At 45.6% G+C, this 19465-nt stretch overlaps 1 protein-coding gene across 1 annotated transcript in view; it reads left to right on the plus strand.

The window, feature by feature from the left end:
• Positions 1 to 7638: 7638 nt before the first annotated feature.
• Positions 7639 to 19465, plus strand: part of LOC128725049 (peroxidasin) — a 30755-nt gene continuing 18928 nt past the window's right edge. Inside the window, exons 1-3 of the mRNA XM_053818768.1 lie at positions 7639 to 7814; positions 16051 to 16266; positions 16727 to 16798. Coding sequence (XP_053674743.1) covers positions 7639 to 7814; positions 16051 to 16266; positions 16727 to 16798 — 464 coding nt within the window. The remainder of the gene's footprint in view (positions 7815 to 16050; positions 16267 to 16726; positions 16799 to 19465) is intronic.

Below are 19465 nucleotides of genomic sequence, written 5' to 3' on the forward strand. Positions count from 1 at the left end.
GAGAGAAAGATTGTTAAGAGAGAGAGAGGAGAGTGGCGAGACGCGGCGTTTATTATTCCCATACGCTCCATCATCCATGCACGGTGTCCAATAATAATGCACCGGTGCATCGGTCGGCGCACGCTAACGAGCGTATGTGACTAGACTGCATTAATGTTGCATAAGTGATAAAAATTAAGCACATTCAACTGCACGTGTTTCGTGATGTGTGCGTGTTTATGAGTGGCCTTTTGCGATGGCTCGTATCCGCGTTGCATTCACGAATAGAACAGTTAGTGGAAAACGATGTGACGCCTTGTAGCGACGAAAAGCGAAAATTTGACAATGGGGGTCTTACGGATGCAACTCGATGCGCAATAACTTTAATTAATCCCCGATGCTGGCTTGATGTGGCAATTAAGCGTAGAAGAAATAAGCTTACATGGTGGGAGGAAAGTTACTCAATTACTTTACGGTTAGCTTATGAAATAACCTACAAAACTAACAAAGCCATCCACAAGGCGGAATTATTGTAAAATGTGTGAGATATTTTCGGACAACAAATTAGTTATTAGTTGATCAATAATCCGATATTTGCTGCTGGTAGTCCATTTTGCTATCTAACCAGTATCGTAACCAGTAAAGTATCGAGAGTTTCTCTAGTTTGTTTTGGTTACGATTCTAATTACCTTCTGAATAGAAAAATAGGCATAATTAAAAGACACATAAATTTCCGTATCGATCGGTTTTTGAATTATACTCGTCGCAAATGTGTTATTGCAAACGATGCCTCTTTGCATAGTGATTGGATCCAAATAAAGAAGAAAGAAGCTTAAGTTCCCACAGGACCAATGCAGTCAATCCAACAAACCAACAAACCAAAGTAAAAACATGTTGCATTGATAAAACTGAGCGCCCTAGGAAATCCCTGCAAGCAGCAGGTGTGGGAGTAAAGTTTTACGCAAACCAAACAAAAACCCTACTTCGATAGCTAATGAGGCGAACAGCTGATAGAAAACCTCCGCGACTACCGGGGACAAACAGAATCGAGTTAGGAACGTCCAGCTTAGCCGGTTTCTTCAGCAACCGGCATGATAGTTTGTTTTCGGAATTACCTTAAATGTTGCCTCCCAACTCAGACTTTGCTTTTGCGGTGGGATCCATTTTCGAAACGACTGGAGAAAGTTTATAGGGGAAACTGTTTCTACTATGGCTTGGATTACTTTTTTCACTCTTTTTTTCTTGTGCACTTTTTCTCTCTCTCTCTCTCTATCTCTTTTTTCTCTTTGTGTATTTTTAGCTATTTTTACCCTTTCTAGTTCGTTACCATTGTACTCGACTTATTTTCGCCAGTCCATCGAGGGAGGATGTTTTACTTAAAACGCTCTACAAGAATGTTTGCGTTGGATGGCTGCTGTTGAAAAGTCTCAACTCCATAGCGCGAAAAGACAGCCGAAATAATGACAACGCTTTCTGTGAGAAGGTTGGGCTCGCGTGAAGAAACTCAACGACATCCCTCAGACCTAGGACACCATTTAGGGGTTTAGCAAAAATGACTAAACGAAGAAAAAAAAACAAACAAAGTAAACCCTAAGTTTTCAAACACAAACTCATAGCCTTCACCCTTCGCGCAACAGTTTACTTTGAAACCATGGCTGTTCTTCTTAAAATCAAAAATAAAAAAGAAAAAAAGGCAAGCAGCGACCCAGCGCGAAGGGACCGTGCAGAAAGAGTGCCATCACGGAAGCCGGCCTGATCGGGCGAAAGTTTATCTAGCGCTCGGTTTTTGTGTTGTTTTCTCCCACTGGGCGAGACGAATTTTAAGGAAATATAAATAATTTATTTCACGCCACCCGGGCCGGCATCCGAATGTATCCGGCCGATAGCGGAAGTGACGCCACTAGTACGAAAAGTTTGCTAATGAAAGTTTTATCAGCTTGCGCGTGCAGTTTCCCGCGTTGCGCTTTCTGTCGCGGAGGCGTTTCGGTGGTTTAGAGCGTCTTTATGTAGGGTACTTTCCGAGCGGTGGAAAAAAGGATCCTGAACAAGCGGAAGGCGATAAATGGAGGCTTTCTGGAATGCGGAGGATCGATGCGCAAGCAATTTTTCGACCTGCTTTCAAACTTGAACCGGAATTTAGCAAGCGGAGAGAATGAGGAGGTGAGCAAGATTTGTAAGCGAGCAAAAGAAGCATCTTGGGGATGATTTCGGTACCCCTTAAATTGGGGTAAATGGAAATGCATATTTTATGTCGTAAATTCTTCGCCATCGTGACCAAACTTCTTGCTTATCCAATGGAGAAAAGAAACAAGACGCAGAATTAAAATGCAAGCTTCGCAGAAAACAAAAACCACCATCGGTGAACTTGCAATGTAATCAAAATGAGTACTGCACTTCTCCCGACTGTCGTGAAGCTTTATCTCATTGGCTTTCTTCTTCACCTACTCAGCTTCTCAAGACGTCGTTTCGGCTCCATTTCCTAGCAAAGCAATAATATGCAAATATTTGAGCTTTAATTTGAAAACAATGTTTCATCAAAATACTCCTGTTCCAGGGCCTGGCCGGCTGCAATGAGGAAGACTCGCTCTCAACCCGACCCCGGTGTCGATGCATTTTCTACCCAGCTGTTTCCGTTGGGCTAGAAATGTGAGCAAAGTAATTTAATATCGCACCGGAATGCTGATCCTCGTATTCGAACACGCTCTACGTACGGTGGAGGAAGCGAGTGAATGCACGAGCTGCACAAAAATGCTTCGCAACGAAAGCGAAACGCGAAGGTGAAGAATGTTGCCGTGAAGCGAAGAAACAGGCAAGATATTTATGATACCTTGTTGTCGAGTCCGTTTACAATATGGCTTGAATAGTCTAGTTGAGGGCATTCGGTTCATCGTTGGTTAACTTTGCGTAGCGAATTAGATGAACAAAACAATAACCTATCCGCAATTTGCCCGCCTGTTGGTCGCCCGTTTTCCCACTGAGTCGGGAGATTATAACAATCCGGTCCGCCATAGCTGTCCTTTCCTGCGCGCGTTTATTTTTTCGCGTATAATTGGCACACGCGTGGTTGGAATCCGCTGTATCGATTCGAAACCCCGGCTTCCAGATCGGTTTGGGAGGCGAGATGCAGACTCACGAACATCAAACGGAACCAAATCCCCTGCCCGGAGTGGTGCTTGCCGGAGCGCATAAATGTGCACTCATTTGAGCCGGCGGCCGAGCTTCATGAATAAAATTTTCATTTTCCGTTCACTTGCACCGGCGGTTTCCGTGCCGGTCAAGTAACGGGTGCATTATCGCTGCAATCGCGGTTCGGACGACTCGAAGCAGGAGGATTTTATGCTTCCGTCTCCCTCTCCTGTCGGATTTTATTTGAATAGATGATTGTAATTTAACGAACGTGGTCAAGGTTCCGTGCTGGAGTAAAGTGCTTGTGTTGCAAATCACTGTTCTACTTTGTTTCATTACGTTCTTTTGAGAAGGAATATATTCAGCGTGGTTTTTAAAGATGTATTTGTTACATTACATTTGTTACATTTCAAAATTTTTCATTGTACTATGATTAGCAGTGTGAAAGATTGCATTCTAATTGAAATTACACAAAAAATCGTCACTTTCGCCCGATACACGACCCTTCACACCATACTAGCTACAACCCTGCTCGACACGGGGTCAAGTGTCAGAAGCAAGAGAATAAAAGCATAACGAACGTGGTGCATTCCGACGCAACAACCGTACGCGCCATGCCGGCTAACGCAGGATCCAAAACCGAATACGATGGAGAACCATTTGGGTCCATTTTTCGCTCACTCTCTCGTTCTATCTATCTCTCTGTGTTGACTTTTCCGAGCCGGCATTCACCCTCGCGATTGCTGAGCATATTGTACAGCGGCTGGAGATGAATCTCACTGCACGCGAGAATAAGAGTCTCGCTCACCAACGCCGTTCGTGTGAGATGCTGAAACGATGGGCTACTTGGATTCAGCTACATCTCGAACCGATGCGCCAGTTCGACGTCTGTTCGCGTGCTGTGTGCCACAGTCCAACCGTTCTTTGTGAAACGTGTCAATTCGTACTCGGACAGGGTAGGACGAATTTTTTTGTATCCTTTCGGTATCCTTCCGTGTCTCCATCGTCCGTGATTCAAAGCTGTGAAATGTGTTGCCGTCGGAAGGAATGTGGAAAAAGCAGTGATAATTGAAACCCACCACAACCAGGGCCGTTAAGAAACGATGCCACGGCCCTGCGAATCAGCGCCGGCTTCAGATGTGGCCATTAGTGGAAAATTAACTAAACGATGCAGATCATCATCACAATTAATTACCGTTCCACCGGGTTTCGCGGTTCGAGAGAGGGAAAGTGTGGCATTTATGCAACGAAGGCGTCGGTTTCGCAGGCGTGTTTCTATGTCATTGCCATCAATCGCTTAAGGATCGAGACGCAACCACGCCGGTTGTGGAAGTGCACTTTATAGCGGCCGTATGGCTTGTACGCTCGGGATTCCAGTCCAAACCCGGTGGAGAGCAGACGTGCGTAGGCTTGGGGGTCAAGTTGGAGGAGCTCAATTTTAAGCTGCCCTCGTTTGTTCGCGAGTAATTGGGGCTCCACCCCCAGTGGGTTGGTGGTGTGCTGGCGCTTGTGGTTGCTTGTGCCAAAGTGAAATTTATCCCCGACGATCCTTGCTGATTGCGCGTTCACAAATCGTCGGGTGCTGGCGTGTGCGAATCTCAGGACGACCGGTGCAGTTATAATGAACGTGCGGCTAAACACGCACATCAGAGATAGAGTGAGAGGATTAAAAGGAATATCTATTTGCTGATTTGTGACGGTTTCTCGAATCCAAGTAGGCTTTTCCTCAAGGCTGGACTTAATTATAAATCATGTTCGCAGCAATGGAACCAGTGCTAGTTGTGTCGAATGGTGTGTGAATGGAAACGCGATTAGTAAAAGCAGTGATCGAAACTAACATATGCCAAAGGTTATTACCATTGCTTTAGTGTTGATTATGCGTGAGGGTTCACAACTAATCATCACACAACTAGTGTAAACGCAAATGAACATATAACCTCCATTAGAAACCACACGCCATCAGCATTAAATTATTTCGCATAAGCTTTCGTTGATTCTGCGATTGAAATCGTACTTTGAACATCGATTCGTAAGAAACTATTCTTATGATTTCCATCGTCACACCGTATTACAAGAGGCGTTTTTCAATATCGTCAGCAAATTACACCCATTATCACCTACCATCAAGCGAGAGCGTGAATGAATACCATTCATAACCGCGTACTGAACCGGTACGGAAACTCATCCCGATGGTAGAGCGCATACTTCTCGGAAGGTATTCAAAGTCGAGGACTATGTTCAGGCTGAATCATCCCACCAGACAGCCATGCTTGCCAGATAAGAAAAATGTGATTTATGAAGCCTACGGATCCTTCCTGGCAGCGCACGCGAGATGATGCAGCAAAATCAGCTTACTTACACTTCCATAATCACGTTCGGGCTGGGTGTGGATTTGTTTCTTAAATCGGTGTCTCGTTCACTTTTGCCTCCCTCCGGCTTAACTGCAACCGTGTGATGTATAATTTTTCGGTGGCAGGATTTTCCCACGTCACGGTGGCACGATCCAGCTTATTACTCTTCTCCGTTCCATCCCTTTTATTCCTCTCGCTTATTTCACTGAAGTTCTTCCGGCCACATTCACTCATGAATCTCCGTCGGACGTGCCCCAATTTTATAGCCGATTGTTCATTTTTATTCAAAGCATCTCCAAAGGTAGCCGTTCTCGGGCTTTAGAGGCTGCATGGAACATCGACGAGGAGAACATACCGCTTCAAAGGGAAAAGGCTCGCCAATAGACACCGGGGTCGGTTACTTTGAAGAATACCAATCGCTTTCCCGAAGTGGATTCAAGCCAACGGCGCCTAGGATTTTATCTCTGTCCAACCCCGGTGGGGTGGCCATTCTGGTTTTAGCCTGCTAGAAAAAGTGGAAAACAAAATAATATGAAAGAGGTCTCTGCTTGCTACAGAAGGGATTTTATAGTGCGGTCGTCATTGTTGTCCGGATTTAGTCATTCTTTTGCTGATTGAACCCCGTTCGGACTGACCCGGCTTCAGGACGAAGGGCTCGTGATGTTGCTAGTGGTTGCTATAGTTTTTGTCCCTTTTTCTTCACTCAGCTATCGATGATGCGGCTATATCCTTGCGGTTTTTGTCACAGGTATCCGCCACTACCAATGAAAGCCTCATCAAACGGATTCGCCCTCCGAGGAAAACATTCCTTCGACGAAGGTTGAACCCGATGAATTTTCTCGAACAAGCTCGCCTTCTGAAACATGTCACCAAATAAAAAAATCCAATAAGCAAAATGTTTCATTTTCTCCAAAACCACATTATAATTTACTTTAAGTCAAGCTATAACGCCCGGCCAATAAACCGTGATTGTTGTCACCGTGTGGACGAAAGTTTCAATTATTTTACACCACTCTCCCGTAGAGGGCACCCCTAACAGAGCAGATTCTATTGGGGACTTCACCCTTTGGTTGGCATAACATTTCCCCCTGCAAACAATCGCCTCGCGTCTTGCACAAGACACAATCCGGAAGTACAGCCACCTGCACGCCTAACTACGCCTCCGTTTCCGGCCAGCCAAACGATACGGGGGTGAGGATCTTGCTGTGCCGTGGTCCAGCATTTTGGTGCACGGAAACTTTGCTAATTAAAACCCGGAGAATCCACCGGCATCGTCCCGTAGGAGCGTCTCAAAAAGGACACATAGATACTGGTGAAAACAAAAAAAGTCTTGTGCCAAATGAAACAACGCAGGCGTGGATTTAAGCACCCGCATTTTAAGGCGTCCAAAAGCAGGCAAGCATAGCGCCTAGCAAAGCGAACAAACTGGACAAACAATCAAACGGGTGTTAGTGGAGGCACAGCTAGGAGGTGGATGAAGGGCAAAGTTGTTCCTGCGATTCTAGCGAGGTTTTGGGTAAAGTTGCAGTCGCGTTCTATCGCGCATAATTTGAGCGCGTGCCATTCGCAAATGCGACTCCATCCGAATGGCGTAGAAGTTTTTTTTTCAGCCCTTTAGCAATCCAGTTATTCCAGCTTCTCTGAACACTAGGTGAAAAAGCACTAGCCAAGTGAAACGGAAGGAAATAAAATTGGTTTTGGACGTGATTTGCTTGAAATTAAAAGAGAAACTGACCGCCCGGTTACGCTCCACGAAGCCGGCAAAAGTGTACTCCGAAGGCTTTGTGCAGCAGAGACATAACCCAACTTCATAGTACGAAATATGAGCTCCTCATTAGTTATTGTTGCCTAAATGACGAAATCTTCTTGTTCGAAATTTATTTCTGGTCAAGGTTAGGCTCGGTGCAGTCAGCAGTGGAACGCGCGTTTTTGCGGTCCGAATCCGCCTCGGACAAGTGAAAACCGAGAACTAGTGTTATCGGAGTGCTGTTCCCGTTTTGGGGTGCATATGCTTATCGTGTTTGCTGAGGGTCGGTCCCCACGCGTGTCAGCAGTTTGTGTTCGTGTGTGTTTGGAAGAGAGTGTGGTAAAAGAAAAAAGATAGACCACCGAGAAACGAAACCGAACGAACGAAACAAGTAAACTACGACCGGAGCCGGAGGCAAGCCACGGAACGGCAACGATGGGACTGATTAGCGGCCACGGCAGGCTGTTGCTAATTGCCACCATCGCTCTAGCGGCTGGATCGGTCCAGGGGATTGGGTGTCCGCAGAAATGCTCCTGCCAGCAGCGGACGGTCCGGTGCGTCAAGCAGCAACTCGATAAGGTCCCGGAAATGCCACCCGATACGAGCATAATGTGAGTACAGCATCGCAACTGTCTGCGTTTCCTTCCAGTGATTTTTTCCTCGTCCATTAGCCTTATTCTTTGTCGAGGCTAGCATGCGTGGAGAATCGTTTTTGCTCTTTTTATTCGCTTCACACACGGATAAATCTCGCCAACAGATGTCGCCACCGACGACATTTGGAAATGTCTGGTTTTTTTTTGTTTCGATCGTCTTTTCCCTACGCAGGTAGCTTGTGAAGTTTATGCAAATTTAACGACGGTCTCCAACAGCACACTTCACCATCGTTATATAGTGGGAAGTTTATAGAGTTGACCTGCTTCCTTCCTGTCCTTTCGGGAAATCCCTACGCTTCTAGTAATTTGCTATATTTGTCCTGTTGAAGAGGGCTACTTTCTTTGGATACGGAAGACCCCACGAATGCATAGGAACGTGTTTAGATGGTGATTTGGACGGAAGTAAAAGAAAGTCGGAACTGTAGCCACAGTGAGAGTGAGATCTAAAATCACATGATGAATAATGTGAAATTTCAACTAACATGAAATAGAATACATCTGCGAAAAATTTGTTTTGTATTGACATGCTCATGAGACCCAATACTTACATTTTGTTATGCACTCCTGGTATTATGTTTCAACAAATGTGTAACTAGTTATCGAAAGCTTCCATTAAGGGACTAACATGGCAGCTGCTTGAACGTATAACGAACACATTGATTGACATTAGTATTGTTCAGATGTGACGGTGTGCTTATGTGTTAGCTTTTCACTCATGCAACAAAATTCATGGAAAAACTACCCCTTTCCGACTGTCGACAATACTTTCACCCTCCAAACGCCGATTTCAACTCTATTTTGAAATAGAATTGCACACGGAAAATAATCCTCTCGATGCGCAAAATAATTTTGCCCTCCAGCTGATGTGTTGGCAAATGGCCAAAATTATTAATTTTCTTTCATCATACGCTTCCCGCACGTACAGAAACGGTTCAATCGAACGGATCGAGCCGGTTGGTTCCGCGAACGCCAGTAATCAGCGTTCCGATAGGGCAGGCAACTGAGTTGAAAGTGGAACGACTAAGAAGAGATACCCCCACGTGCCTGAGAACGTGCCGCATCGGTGTTGGAGAGGTGAGAAATTAGATTACGCCACGACTGGGGCTCGAATTTCTAACGATCGATAATCGCAACTAATAACCGAATCGTTCGGATAATTGGGACAAAGATGGCTAATCAATTTGGCAGTCTGGCGAATTAATTGTGCCACCATGATGAAAGGCTGAGTGGTTCGCTTTGGTTTAAAATAAGTATGGCGTCTATAATTGTGGAATACTTTTTTTCTTTGAAAAGCCAGGATCACGTATTAAAGTCCCTCTACCGGGCTTTAATCGAACCTGGAAAATGCTCGTGAAAACGAACCGGTGCTCGCACGCGTACGGAAACTCAAAAAGGATTAGCAACGGCAGCTCGTCCGCAATGCCAGATTTGATTTACGCGGTACATTTACGAGATTACAGCTGGTTCTGTCGCTCTATCGCCTTTACGATGGCGCGAGATGACTTTACCGGCCTTCCGCTTCATGACGTCACATCAAAGCGCGAAACCAGCGAACCGGGGCGGCTTTTACGGACTTAGCCGGGTTAACTTCATAAAAATCTCATAACACCTGCAGCAAATTAAACGCGTCGCACTCTTGTTCTCGCTTCGTGCACCCATTTTGCACTGTGACGTTGTGGGTTTCGCGTCAGGTACTTGCCACCAACGATGCGATTGTTTCGCGTCCTTCTGAACCTGGAACGCAACAGAGCAGTTTCTGGGCGGCTGTTGTCGAGGCGAGGTGTTTGGTTTAACAATAAATAAACGGCGTGCCAGATGGACGCCGCTCGAGAACGCTTTTCGTCAAAGCGCCTACGACACGGTTGCTTGTTGCTTTTCATCTTCTAAAGCGATTGCGAAATTATACTTGAAAGGTTTCATAAACGAAGGTCAAATGTTGGGTGGGATGAAACATTCCATGGGTTCTTTCTTTTTGATGTTGGAGATTGCTCAGAGTAAATGTAGTTTGTGAGATCGTCATAGTTGACTTTTACGTTAGGCTGTTACTTGAAGTTCCTTTGTTAGCATGGCCGCCATACTCTTCAGTATAACTCGTATTATAAAAAACTGGCTCTAGTAGAACGCCATAGAGTATCTCAAATCCCCAGACACAGCAAGGTACTGAATACATTACAGACTCCATGTTTCTCGATATTCTCGCTTTCCAAAATAATTCAAAAAGAACGCCCCCTAATGGAGGCGCTCGGTTATTTGTAACATTAATCCGCCCCTTCCAAGCAATCTCTTGAATATATCGGTTTGATACATTTTAATCCCCGCCCTTTTGTAGACTCGCGAGCCAATTTCGTCGGTCGGTTTCATTTTTCACCTCTCACTTCATCAATGGTGTCGGAATCGGGTGACGCAACTCAATTTGCGTTGGCTACCCCGTTCGCACTTCGTTTGTATTAAGCTCTGCCCTTGCTTGCCACGATTTCATTAAGCTTTACAAAAGCTTCATGGGGACAGAAACAAGCAGTTCGGGGCTGACGCAGGTGTTACCTTACGGAGGTGGGAAAAATCATGCAGCGGCCCTATCGAATTGCTAAAGATAGCCCTTTCTATCCTTCAACGACGAAACGCGAACCGTGCCAGGTGAAACCGTAAACATCCATTTATCTGTCCGAAAAGCGAGCGTTGCTTTCGGCGTAGCTGGTTGAGTTTTGGGCGACAGGTTTTTCCCGTCAGCATGTTGCCACTGTACGTTGCGCTTCGAGCTAGTCGTTGGAAACATTCATCGTTCGTCACCGTGCCGTCCCGGTGCTCCGCAAGCAAAGCTCAGAACGGCGACATTTCCCGAGCGAGTAATATTTATGTTTACACTCGTCCCGAAACATTTCCCGGCAAGACACGGTGACGGATGGCGAACATCTCCGGGTCTCCGGACGGGGTTGAGCGATGACAGAGCGCGGCTGAAAAATAATACTCATTTTCCAGGCGGCGCTTTGATGGTGTTCCGGTGTTCCGTTCGCGATTTTGTTTTTCTATCCGCTCTGGCACCCTCACCCTCTCGAGCAACATTTTGCGAACATTGCGACGCAGGCACATTACCCTGGACGACGTGTTCTCCGTGACGGTAAGCCGATTAGTGTGGCTCCCTTTGGGGGGCTTACGGTACCATCCCGGCTACGGTAATGACGAGCGCATGTTGCGCATAGAAAGTAATCAACAACGACGACGGTATAAATATTCATACCTACGCCGAAGGGGTCTAAAAACGAGAGTGAGTGCATTTCGTCCACTAAAAGGTTGGCCCTTTCCTCCCGAAGCGATCTACTGCCTTGGCAGAAGCACGTCGAGAAGAAATGTTCCTCAAGTAATTATTTAATATCACCGATAATTGCTTTTCTAGCACCCCAATCCGAATGTTGGGTACTCGTTGTGAAAGTAAGCAGCCGCAGTAGCGCCACAATAGGGTTGGCAAATTAAGCAAGACAAAACCGTTCTCACACCGAGACTTCCCACGCTGGTTGACTGCCCGCTGGTTCGTCCTTTTCCACACTCAATTACAACCACAATCAAATCCGGAATTATGGGTTTCGTTATCTGGCGGCTTCTTTGAGGTTGTCCACTAGGCCTGGAGTACTCTTCATCAGTCCCGACTAGCCCACTCGGTTGTCTTGCTTTGTGCAGCCGGAACGTTATCAGCACCCGTCCCTTTAAGTGGCTCACTAAAGGTACTCTCAGGGGCTCCAAGAGACAAGCCGGTGTGAGCAGGCGACAAATGGCCGTCCATGGTTTGTGGCGTGTCGGAAAATTTAAAGCCCCAACAGCACGCTGTCTAAACACCGGCCAGCTGACCGATCCTGGGCCCGATGGGACACCATAAATAAGAGGATAATTTTAATTACATTTACACTTTTCCGACTCCAACCCCGCTGTCCACTACGTCCCGCTGTCTCTCTGGAGTTCGGGCATTCTCGTGGTAATGTTTATCAGCGATGTCCCTTCGTTGTGTCCATATTTTCCGGACCTTTGTTGACCAGCTTCGCACCGGTGGCTGGGCAAACATGCACCGCAACAAACCCCGACGCGTTTGGTGTGTTTTTTTGTCTTTTTCACTCCCGTTTACTCTTACGGCTGTGTTAAAGTAAATAAGTGACCCTCGGAGCGTTGCCTGCCCAGATGGGTTCTGTTTTGGAGTGCACTTTGCCATTGCCGGCGATTGGCGGTTGGACTGGGTGTGTAAATAATCGGGCAGGAGGTTTGCCGCTCATTGGGCCCTATCGAGTCGGTGGGTCGATTGCATTACATGTTTCGTCCCGAACGTCCTCACCGTGTACGCGTAATTCTCGAGGCCAGGGTGCCATTTGCCTTCATGACACGGGAGCGTCGAGTGCCAATTTTTCGATTCTGCATTTGCATTTCATCCCGCTTGAGCGTAACCCCCATTTGTTCTCCTTTATCCCCAGGGGCGATAAGCGAAAGGGGTGTATTGTTTCAGTTGCTGCAAAAATAATGGAAAATGCCACTATAGTGAATGGGTGCGGTAAAAATGGGACAACGGATAAATGGACGGATCTCGCCGCAAGGGTTCGAGATTGTGAAAATAAGTAGTCGAGGTTTTCACCTCGCAACCGGAGAGCGAATTTAAAACATATTTGCTATCCGTTGTTATTACGAGCACGCTTGAAAACATCAGACGCGTTGGGCGGAGAAAATTCCCTAACAACGATATGCACGACGTGATTACTCTGTAAAATGGGTGAGGATAAATTCTGAATGTGTTGTTTTACTTTCACGGTAAGACATATTTCTCAAACCATGTGTTTATTTAAATCATAACTTTTTTAATTATCAAAGTGCGAAAGATAGCTTACATATTTTGTATAATAATTTATTAGTGTACCATTCTTTGGGGTTTACGTTGCAAAGAAAACATATTGTGATGTACTTTCGTTAAAGCTACAAAATCTTCACATTTACGTTTCAAACTTCCAAGTTAAAACAGATTTCTTCTTGCAATATTAATAATCGCATTAGCCACATGGTGTGCATTTTCTGATCGAACTGCATATGACTTTCCGATTGTGCAATTTCATACGGCTCTTTTCTCTTCTGAAAATACTTCCCTCTGAGAGGTTCTCGGGAGGCAACCAAAGGCCGAGCAGCATTCGCCTCGCCGGTGCGCTCATAACTTCCAAGTCACAAGCCCTCATCGAGCGCAACGGAACTCTAAAGGCGTCCCATGGGGAACGTATTAACAAATGCACATACAATGCATCCTCGCACAAGTCTCCTTGAGAGCGTTACCATCCTTTCTCCTCTGGAAATACCCCATACGGTGTGGAATTGTTTGAAAACGCCGAGGGCTGGAACTCGGCAACGATAAGTTAATTATTTATGCAAGCGTAAATTAAGTTCTAACTCTTTCGCACGCACCTCGAGTCCCTCGTGGGTGCTCTTCTACCGTCAAAATCTGATGGTAGAGCTCTAATGCCGGTGCCCTAGGCTATGGTTGCTCCTCAACGCACCATCAGTAATTTGTGTATCGCTTGGAAATGGGCGAAAATTCACCATCTGGCATCTGGTCTTATCGGGGCCACTTTGCCGCCAGCCAAAGTTTAGGGAAAGGGCGTAATGAAAATCCTCCCGCATGAGAGTTTCCGCCCGGTTGCCAGACGGGAGACCGAGTATTATCATGAGATGGATCGATTTTACGACACACCAAGACCAGGCGGGCACATACGCAGAGCGTATGTGCGCTTGCCAGTTCGAGAGGGAATAATTCATCTTCGAACCGTAAAGTTGTCTCTTCGCGACATGTTTATGAAGGCTCTGGTGCCTTCCGTTGCACGGCATGGTAATGCGCCGGATGCTTGTCTCGTGACGCTCATCTTGGGTATCCTCGGAAGCCGGTTTAATCCCGAAAACTTCTCCAAAAGCTTCACCCCGCAATGCACGAGCTTAACAATTGTTTTGCTGCTTGAGAAACTTTAGCCTCCCCCGGTGAAAGAAATAAATCAAATGAGGGAGCATCCTCCCAACAAATGCCAATATCCTTGCCGGTGTCACAACCCTGGCGAAGCGTTCAGTGATCCAAACTAGCAGATTGCAAAGAAAACTTTCCGTTTTCAGAAAAAAGTCTCAACCGGATCATGTCTATTATTTTCCAAAAATCATAAGTCATCTTGCAATTCGAACTTTTTTGGCGAATGGTGAAAGGCTCACAGCAACTCGTCTGTTCAGTCCACAAATCTCTTCACCACATCACAGACTTCCTGGGAACTGGCAGAGTTTCATGTCCTTACCAAGCCGCGTAGAGGGCAGGGCAAACAAACCGGCATGGGATGGTGAGCAGCTGGCTGTTGGCAAAAAAGAGAAGCTCATGCTGCTCCAAGTCGCAGTTTTGACAAGAAAGTGTGCAACTGGTGCAAAGGATAGAGAAAACGCTCATGAAAACACCGTGGAATCTTATTGCCATTGGCATGCCATTCTGATGAGATTAAAATACTATCACGTTGGAGGTAGTCGATGATATAAAGTACGGATCATGGTCTCTAGCGTACCTCTTTGGAACCCGCTGTGTACTGTCATAAAAGCAATGCGAAAGTTTCTCATGTTTATTTTTTGAATAAATTTCTTCAAACCACAACTTTATGATGCTGCAGGAATACCGTCAAACATCCTCCAGCGTAGATGCAGCTGAACTCGACAGCCGTACCCCTTCGACTACGGCGTCAAGGTATTTAAATCGTACCAGTGGCGTGGAAATCAATTTCAATAAACGACCCAGGAAGCCTCACAAACCACAGTACATCTGTTCAGTCCGGCGTAATGAAAAGCCGGACCAGTGGGACGGCAAAACAAAAAGTCGGAAACACCCACAATAACTCTCGCGCAATGCCAGTACTGGGCGTCAGTTGTTGACCTGTGGAATGTTCGTCTTTTTTACTTGTTTCTGGGACAGCTTTCCATGTGGACGGGAAACACTTTAAATAACGTTAGCGTTAGATTTTCAGCGTCCAGATGAAAACGGACGACGTTAGGGTCAGGTTGGGTAAAGTTTTTCTCGTCCTCTTCTCCTGCAGCAGCCCACGAAGAACGAATCGTTTGCCTTTGGCTTGGATTTGGGTGCAGTTGTACCGTTTTATTTGCCGTGCTTTGCAGCTTCTTTCAGCGCCATGGGCCACTTGGCCGGTTTTATCAGGGGTTGGTCTTGGAAGAATCACCTCACCGTTTGTGCCTTATTATTTTTTGTCCACACCTTTCAACTCTACAATTCCCTGCGCTTAGTGTGCCCTGGTGCAGTTTTCTTTTTTTCCCATTGTTGGTTGGCCCACCTCCAGTGAGACGGGATCGTGGCGTCAACTTTCCTCCGACCAAACCAAAGAAATGAAAATATGAATATTTCGTTAGCAAAGTTAGATTTGCTTTTACTTACCGCGGAGGATGACTTGCGCTACGGCAATGGGGCTCAATTTTTACCACCCCATGAAGCCGGCTAAAGGGCAGCCCCGACAGGTCCTTCTACCCCACCTACGATGTGACAGCGTCGCCGGTGCGACAGTGAACTGATGATGAAGTTTTGGCGCAGAAGATAGGATCTGGGGGAGCAAGTGCTGGTTTTAGCCGTATTATTCTTCCATCTTCTCCTGATTGCTCGTGCTTGATGTCGTTCGAATCGATCGTTTGCATTTCACCGCGCGCGGCAAATAAGGGACAATCGGGGCACAAATTTGCACCTTTGCTCGTGTGATACCGGCGAGGTCGCATTTGAGGTGGGCCCTGTATCGCAAACTAGAGGTTGCCGGCGCATGGCTCGATTGTCGACGTTTTTGCTGTTAGTTTAGCACCTCCTTTTCAGCCATTGTCAACTCATTTTATATCGCGTTTCTTGGTGTATTTTTAAACGATTTATTTTCTTAAGAATTCTAAGTGAAAGAAGTTTTTAAAAGGTTTTAAAGCAGAGCATTTTTAATGGTATTCCATGAATAGTTGAATTAAAATTTTGTGTTATAAAATTGATTGAATTTATCAATTAAATATTAAACTTTCATATGTTGCGTTTGCATCAATTTCATTCACGGTTGTATAATTGGCATTTTTGCAAATTATAATATCTGCCATAACTATCACTCATGATTTTGCCTTACCACCTCTTGATATAATCACTCATGCTAATGATTGAAATTGGTTTCGCTTGACGTTCCAGAGACCTGCGCTACAATCACATTCGCGAGGTACCTACGGGGGCATTTGACGGGCTCCAGCACCTGCACACGATTTTCCTCAACGAGAACCAGCTGACGAGAATCCACTCGGGCGCGTTCCGAGATCTGCCATCGCTCAAGTATCTCTATCTCAACCGCAACCGCATCGGTGTGATTGCCGCCGATGCATTCATCTCCCTAGACCGGCTGCATAGCATGTAAGTACTCTGAAACGTGTGGCCCAAACCCAAACGCCGGAGCCGCCAGATGAATTTTCCAACCAAGCGGAGATTTCCGGCTGGCGCACAAATCTTCCGCACAACTGCCAAGCGGAAATGAGCAGGCGTTTCACGGGTGGTTCCGGGTAAACCAGGAGGAAAAAGCCAACTAGTGCCACCGAAGAAACATGCCACTAGCTACCCCGTTCTTCATGGAAACGAGAGTGAAAAAAACTTCGAGGGAAGCCACCGAAAAGTCGGCCGAATATTTGATGAACCACTGATTGCAAATCTATTCACCGGAACGACGCTCTACGACTGCCTCTCATGATGGGATTTTTTTCTTCTTTTTCTTCCTCTCTTTCTAATTTGCATTGGCTTCATTCGGGACCAAACATTCGCTTCCCGGTTTCGGGGTTTGTATGTGATGGCTTCTGTGGCAACAAAAAAAAAACTACAGGTACTTACACTTCAACAACCTCAGCACACTGGAACCGCAAACCTTCACCAACATGGGCTCGCTGGAGCGGCTGTAAGTACACGGGTGCATCGGGTGCTAAAATGGCACCGATAGGCTAGGAGGCGCTAGGGGACCGATCTGCAGCTGCTAGTGCCTTGCCGGTGCAATCAACTTTCGCACGATCCGAAAGCGAACCCGCTACTATTCCACTTGCAATCCGTTCGATGCCGTTTCTTTGGGATGGTTTTGGAGCGCTCGATGACGGTTCGGGTATTTGACGAATTTCTATGGTTTATTTCCAGAGCTCGATTATTTGGCAAATGTAGTAAACGAAATTTTTCCATCAGTTGAATGCTGTGGCTGCTGAGGTAGGGTATAAACATGGTGGCTTTAAATTGTACAATTTGAAGGTTTAATTCACGGTTCCAGCTGGGATGGAGATAGGTTCTTGAACCCTATTTGGGAAAAACTATTTACAATCAAATGAACACACGTTTTTTTTAATTGTTGAAGGTTATAAAAATATGGCTACATATAAAATATGTTCCCATAGTCCTAACTTCCTTAGATAGGTTGACCTAAATAGTTGGCGTGAAAAATTGCACATAACGTTACATTTAGGAAATATAATTGTCTCCCAAATATTCCAATTGAAGGCCTGTAACGATGTCTATTAAAAAATAGGACACTTTTTCATGTGCCACAAACATAAATTAATATAAATGACCGTAATTATTTCTAATTACGCCCAGCAAATGGGAAAAAGCAATCGTACGAAAAATTGAGCCATTCTAAATCCAATAATCACTCCTCTCGCTTGGCAACAACCGAGCAGGCACAAAGAAAGGGGGGATTCACTAAGCGGTCGATGTGACACCAAGCAAAATAGAACCGGAAACAATCCAAAACGCGCCGTGACGCCGTTTCATAAATCTTGCCTTCCTTATTAATTAACGTTACAGCGGTGGGACGTCCCAAGGGAGACGCACGCGGGCACAAGCTGGCGGATAATTAATATAACGAGTCTTAGCGTGGTATCGTCGGGTGTCGTTTGCCAGACGAATACTTGGCACACGGTGTCATGTAAAGGCACGTGGCCACTAAAATGACATCCAGTCGGCTTTATTTTGAAGCAACAAGCACCAAAAACAGGACTGCATTGTAATACGAACGCCACATCATTCGATGGTGTTGTACGTCGTATTTAGTAATCCGCTTCTATGCAGGTCCCCATAGCATTCCCGGCACGAACTTTGACCAATGGAAAATTAATTAATGAACTCAAGTCACTGTCTACGCTGTCGCAGTGTGAAGCACCAGCAGCTTTTTTTTCCAATCTTTTCCTCCAGGGAGATATTTTTTTCCGGCGGTCGCATCTTTAAGCTAGCGAAGTATGAAAAAATCGGCAGATTGGAAACTGATTAGTTTGAAAATAGTTAGGCAACGGGTCAGACTTTTTGCCTACCCATGCTTCCAAACTTTGCAAAAAGCAGTATAACGATGGGGAAGGAGGGAAAAGTACTTTCACCTCGGGAGGATAAAAGTTAATCTTTTAATGGGGGAATATGTTCGGCGTTTCGACCGATCTCATAGTCCATGGTACGATGTACATGGGAAAGCATTTCTTTTTCGTTTTTTTTTTTAATTTAAACTAAACGCCACCGGGTACTATAATATGAACCATTTGATTAAAACAGCAACAGCACCGATCGGGAATGAAGAAGCAAGGCACCGAGCCATGAACACCGTGGCTGAGCTAGCCTTGGGTTAGGATGAGAACAAGACTAGCTTGTCAAGTTGCTTGCCTCTCATTCGAGGCAAACTCTTCTTTCGGGTGGGAGGAAATAATAAAAAAATACTCCAACACCGAACAACGTGCTGCGGATGTTTCCACCGAGTTCTCAGTCACCGTTCCGACGGCTGATGACGGCGGTGACAACGACATTAGATGTGATGTTCGTGCTTTACCCGTTCGAAATGGTACGGAGCCAAGAATAGCAAAGAGAGAGGCACCGTGAAAGACTGGGCGCCTCCATTGGGCTTGAAGACAAGCAAAAACAGGAACGCACGTGAAGGACCAGGCGCCTCCATGGGGTTGGAAGAAGAGGTCATGAAGCAACAATATCCGCTCCGCGTTGTCCGACTGCCGTTGTTTGCGAAATGCGACAACGAAATGGAGCTTGATGCGGCAGCTTCAACAATGGCCGGCCGGATGTTTCGCTGATATTCGTACTTCCGCCGGTGTGGCTCAGCGGGACATGGGAGAGCATCAGCAGAGAAATCCTAACAACGTTATCCACCGGAAATGGTGGAAAATGTATTGATAAATTGTACCTCGTTCACTACATGATAGAAAACAAAAGAAAAATGTAAAAAAAAAGCTGAAAAACTATAAATTACGCTTAAACTGATGGCTATATTTTAAAACAAACTGTACGCATCCTCAAATGGTTGAAAATGACAACGGGCGTACAAATATCGCTAAGTTATTTCATTCTAGAGAGTAGAATAGCTGATATTGATAAGTCTTATTACATGGCTCTAAGCGAAATTTAAAGGGAAATCAAAAGTGAGAAAATTATCTTCCTTTCATTATCATTTCCATTTTGGGCACCTTGTTTTAAAACGGTGGGCTTCAATTCGTATTTCATGTTGAAAAACTTCTCGACATCTAGCACTCTCAACATGGACGGGATTAGGAGACGAAGATGCTTCACTTTTAATCACAAGTCAACTTTC

Source organism: Anopheles nili, chromosome 3, assembly GCF_943737925.1.
Source record: "Anopheles nili chromosome 3, idAnoNiliSN_F5_01, whole genome shotgun sequence".
NCBI classification, from domain to species: Eukaryota; Metazoa; Arthropoda; class Insecta; order Diptera; family Culicidae; genus Anopheles; species Anopheles nili.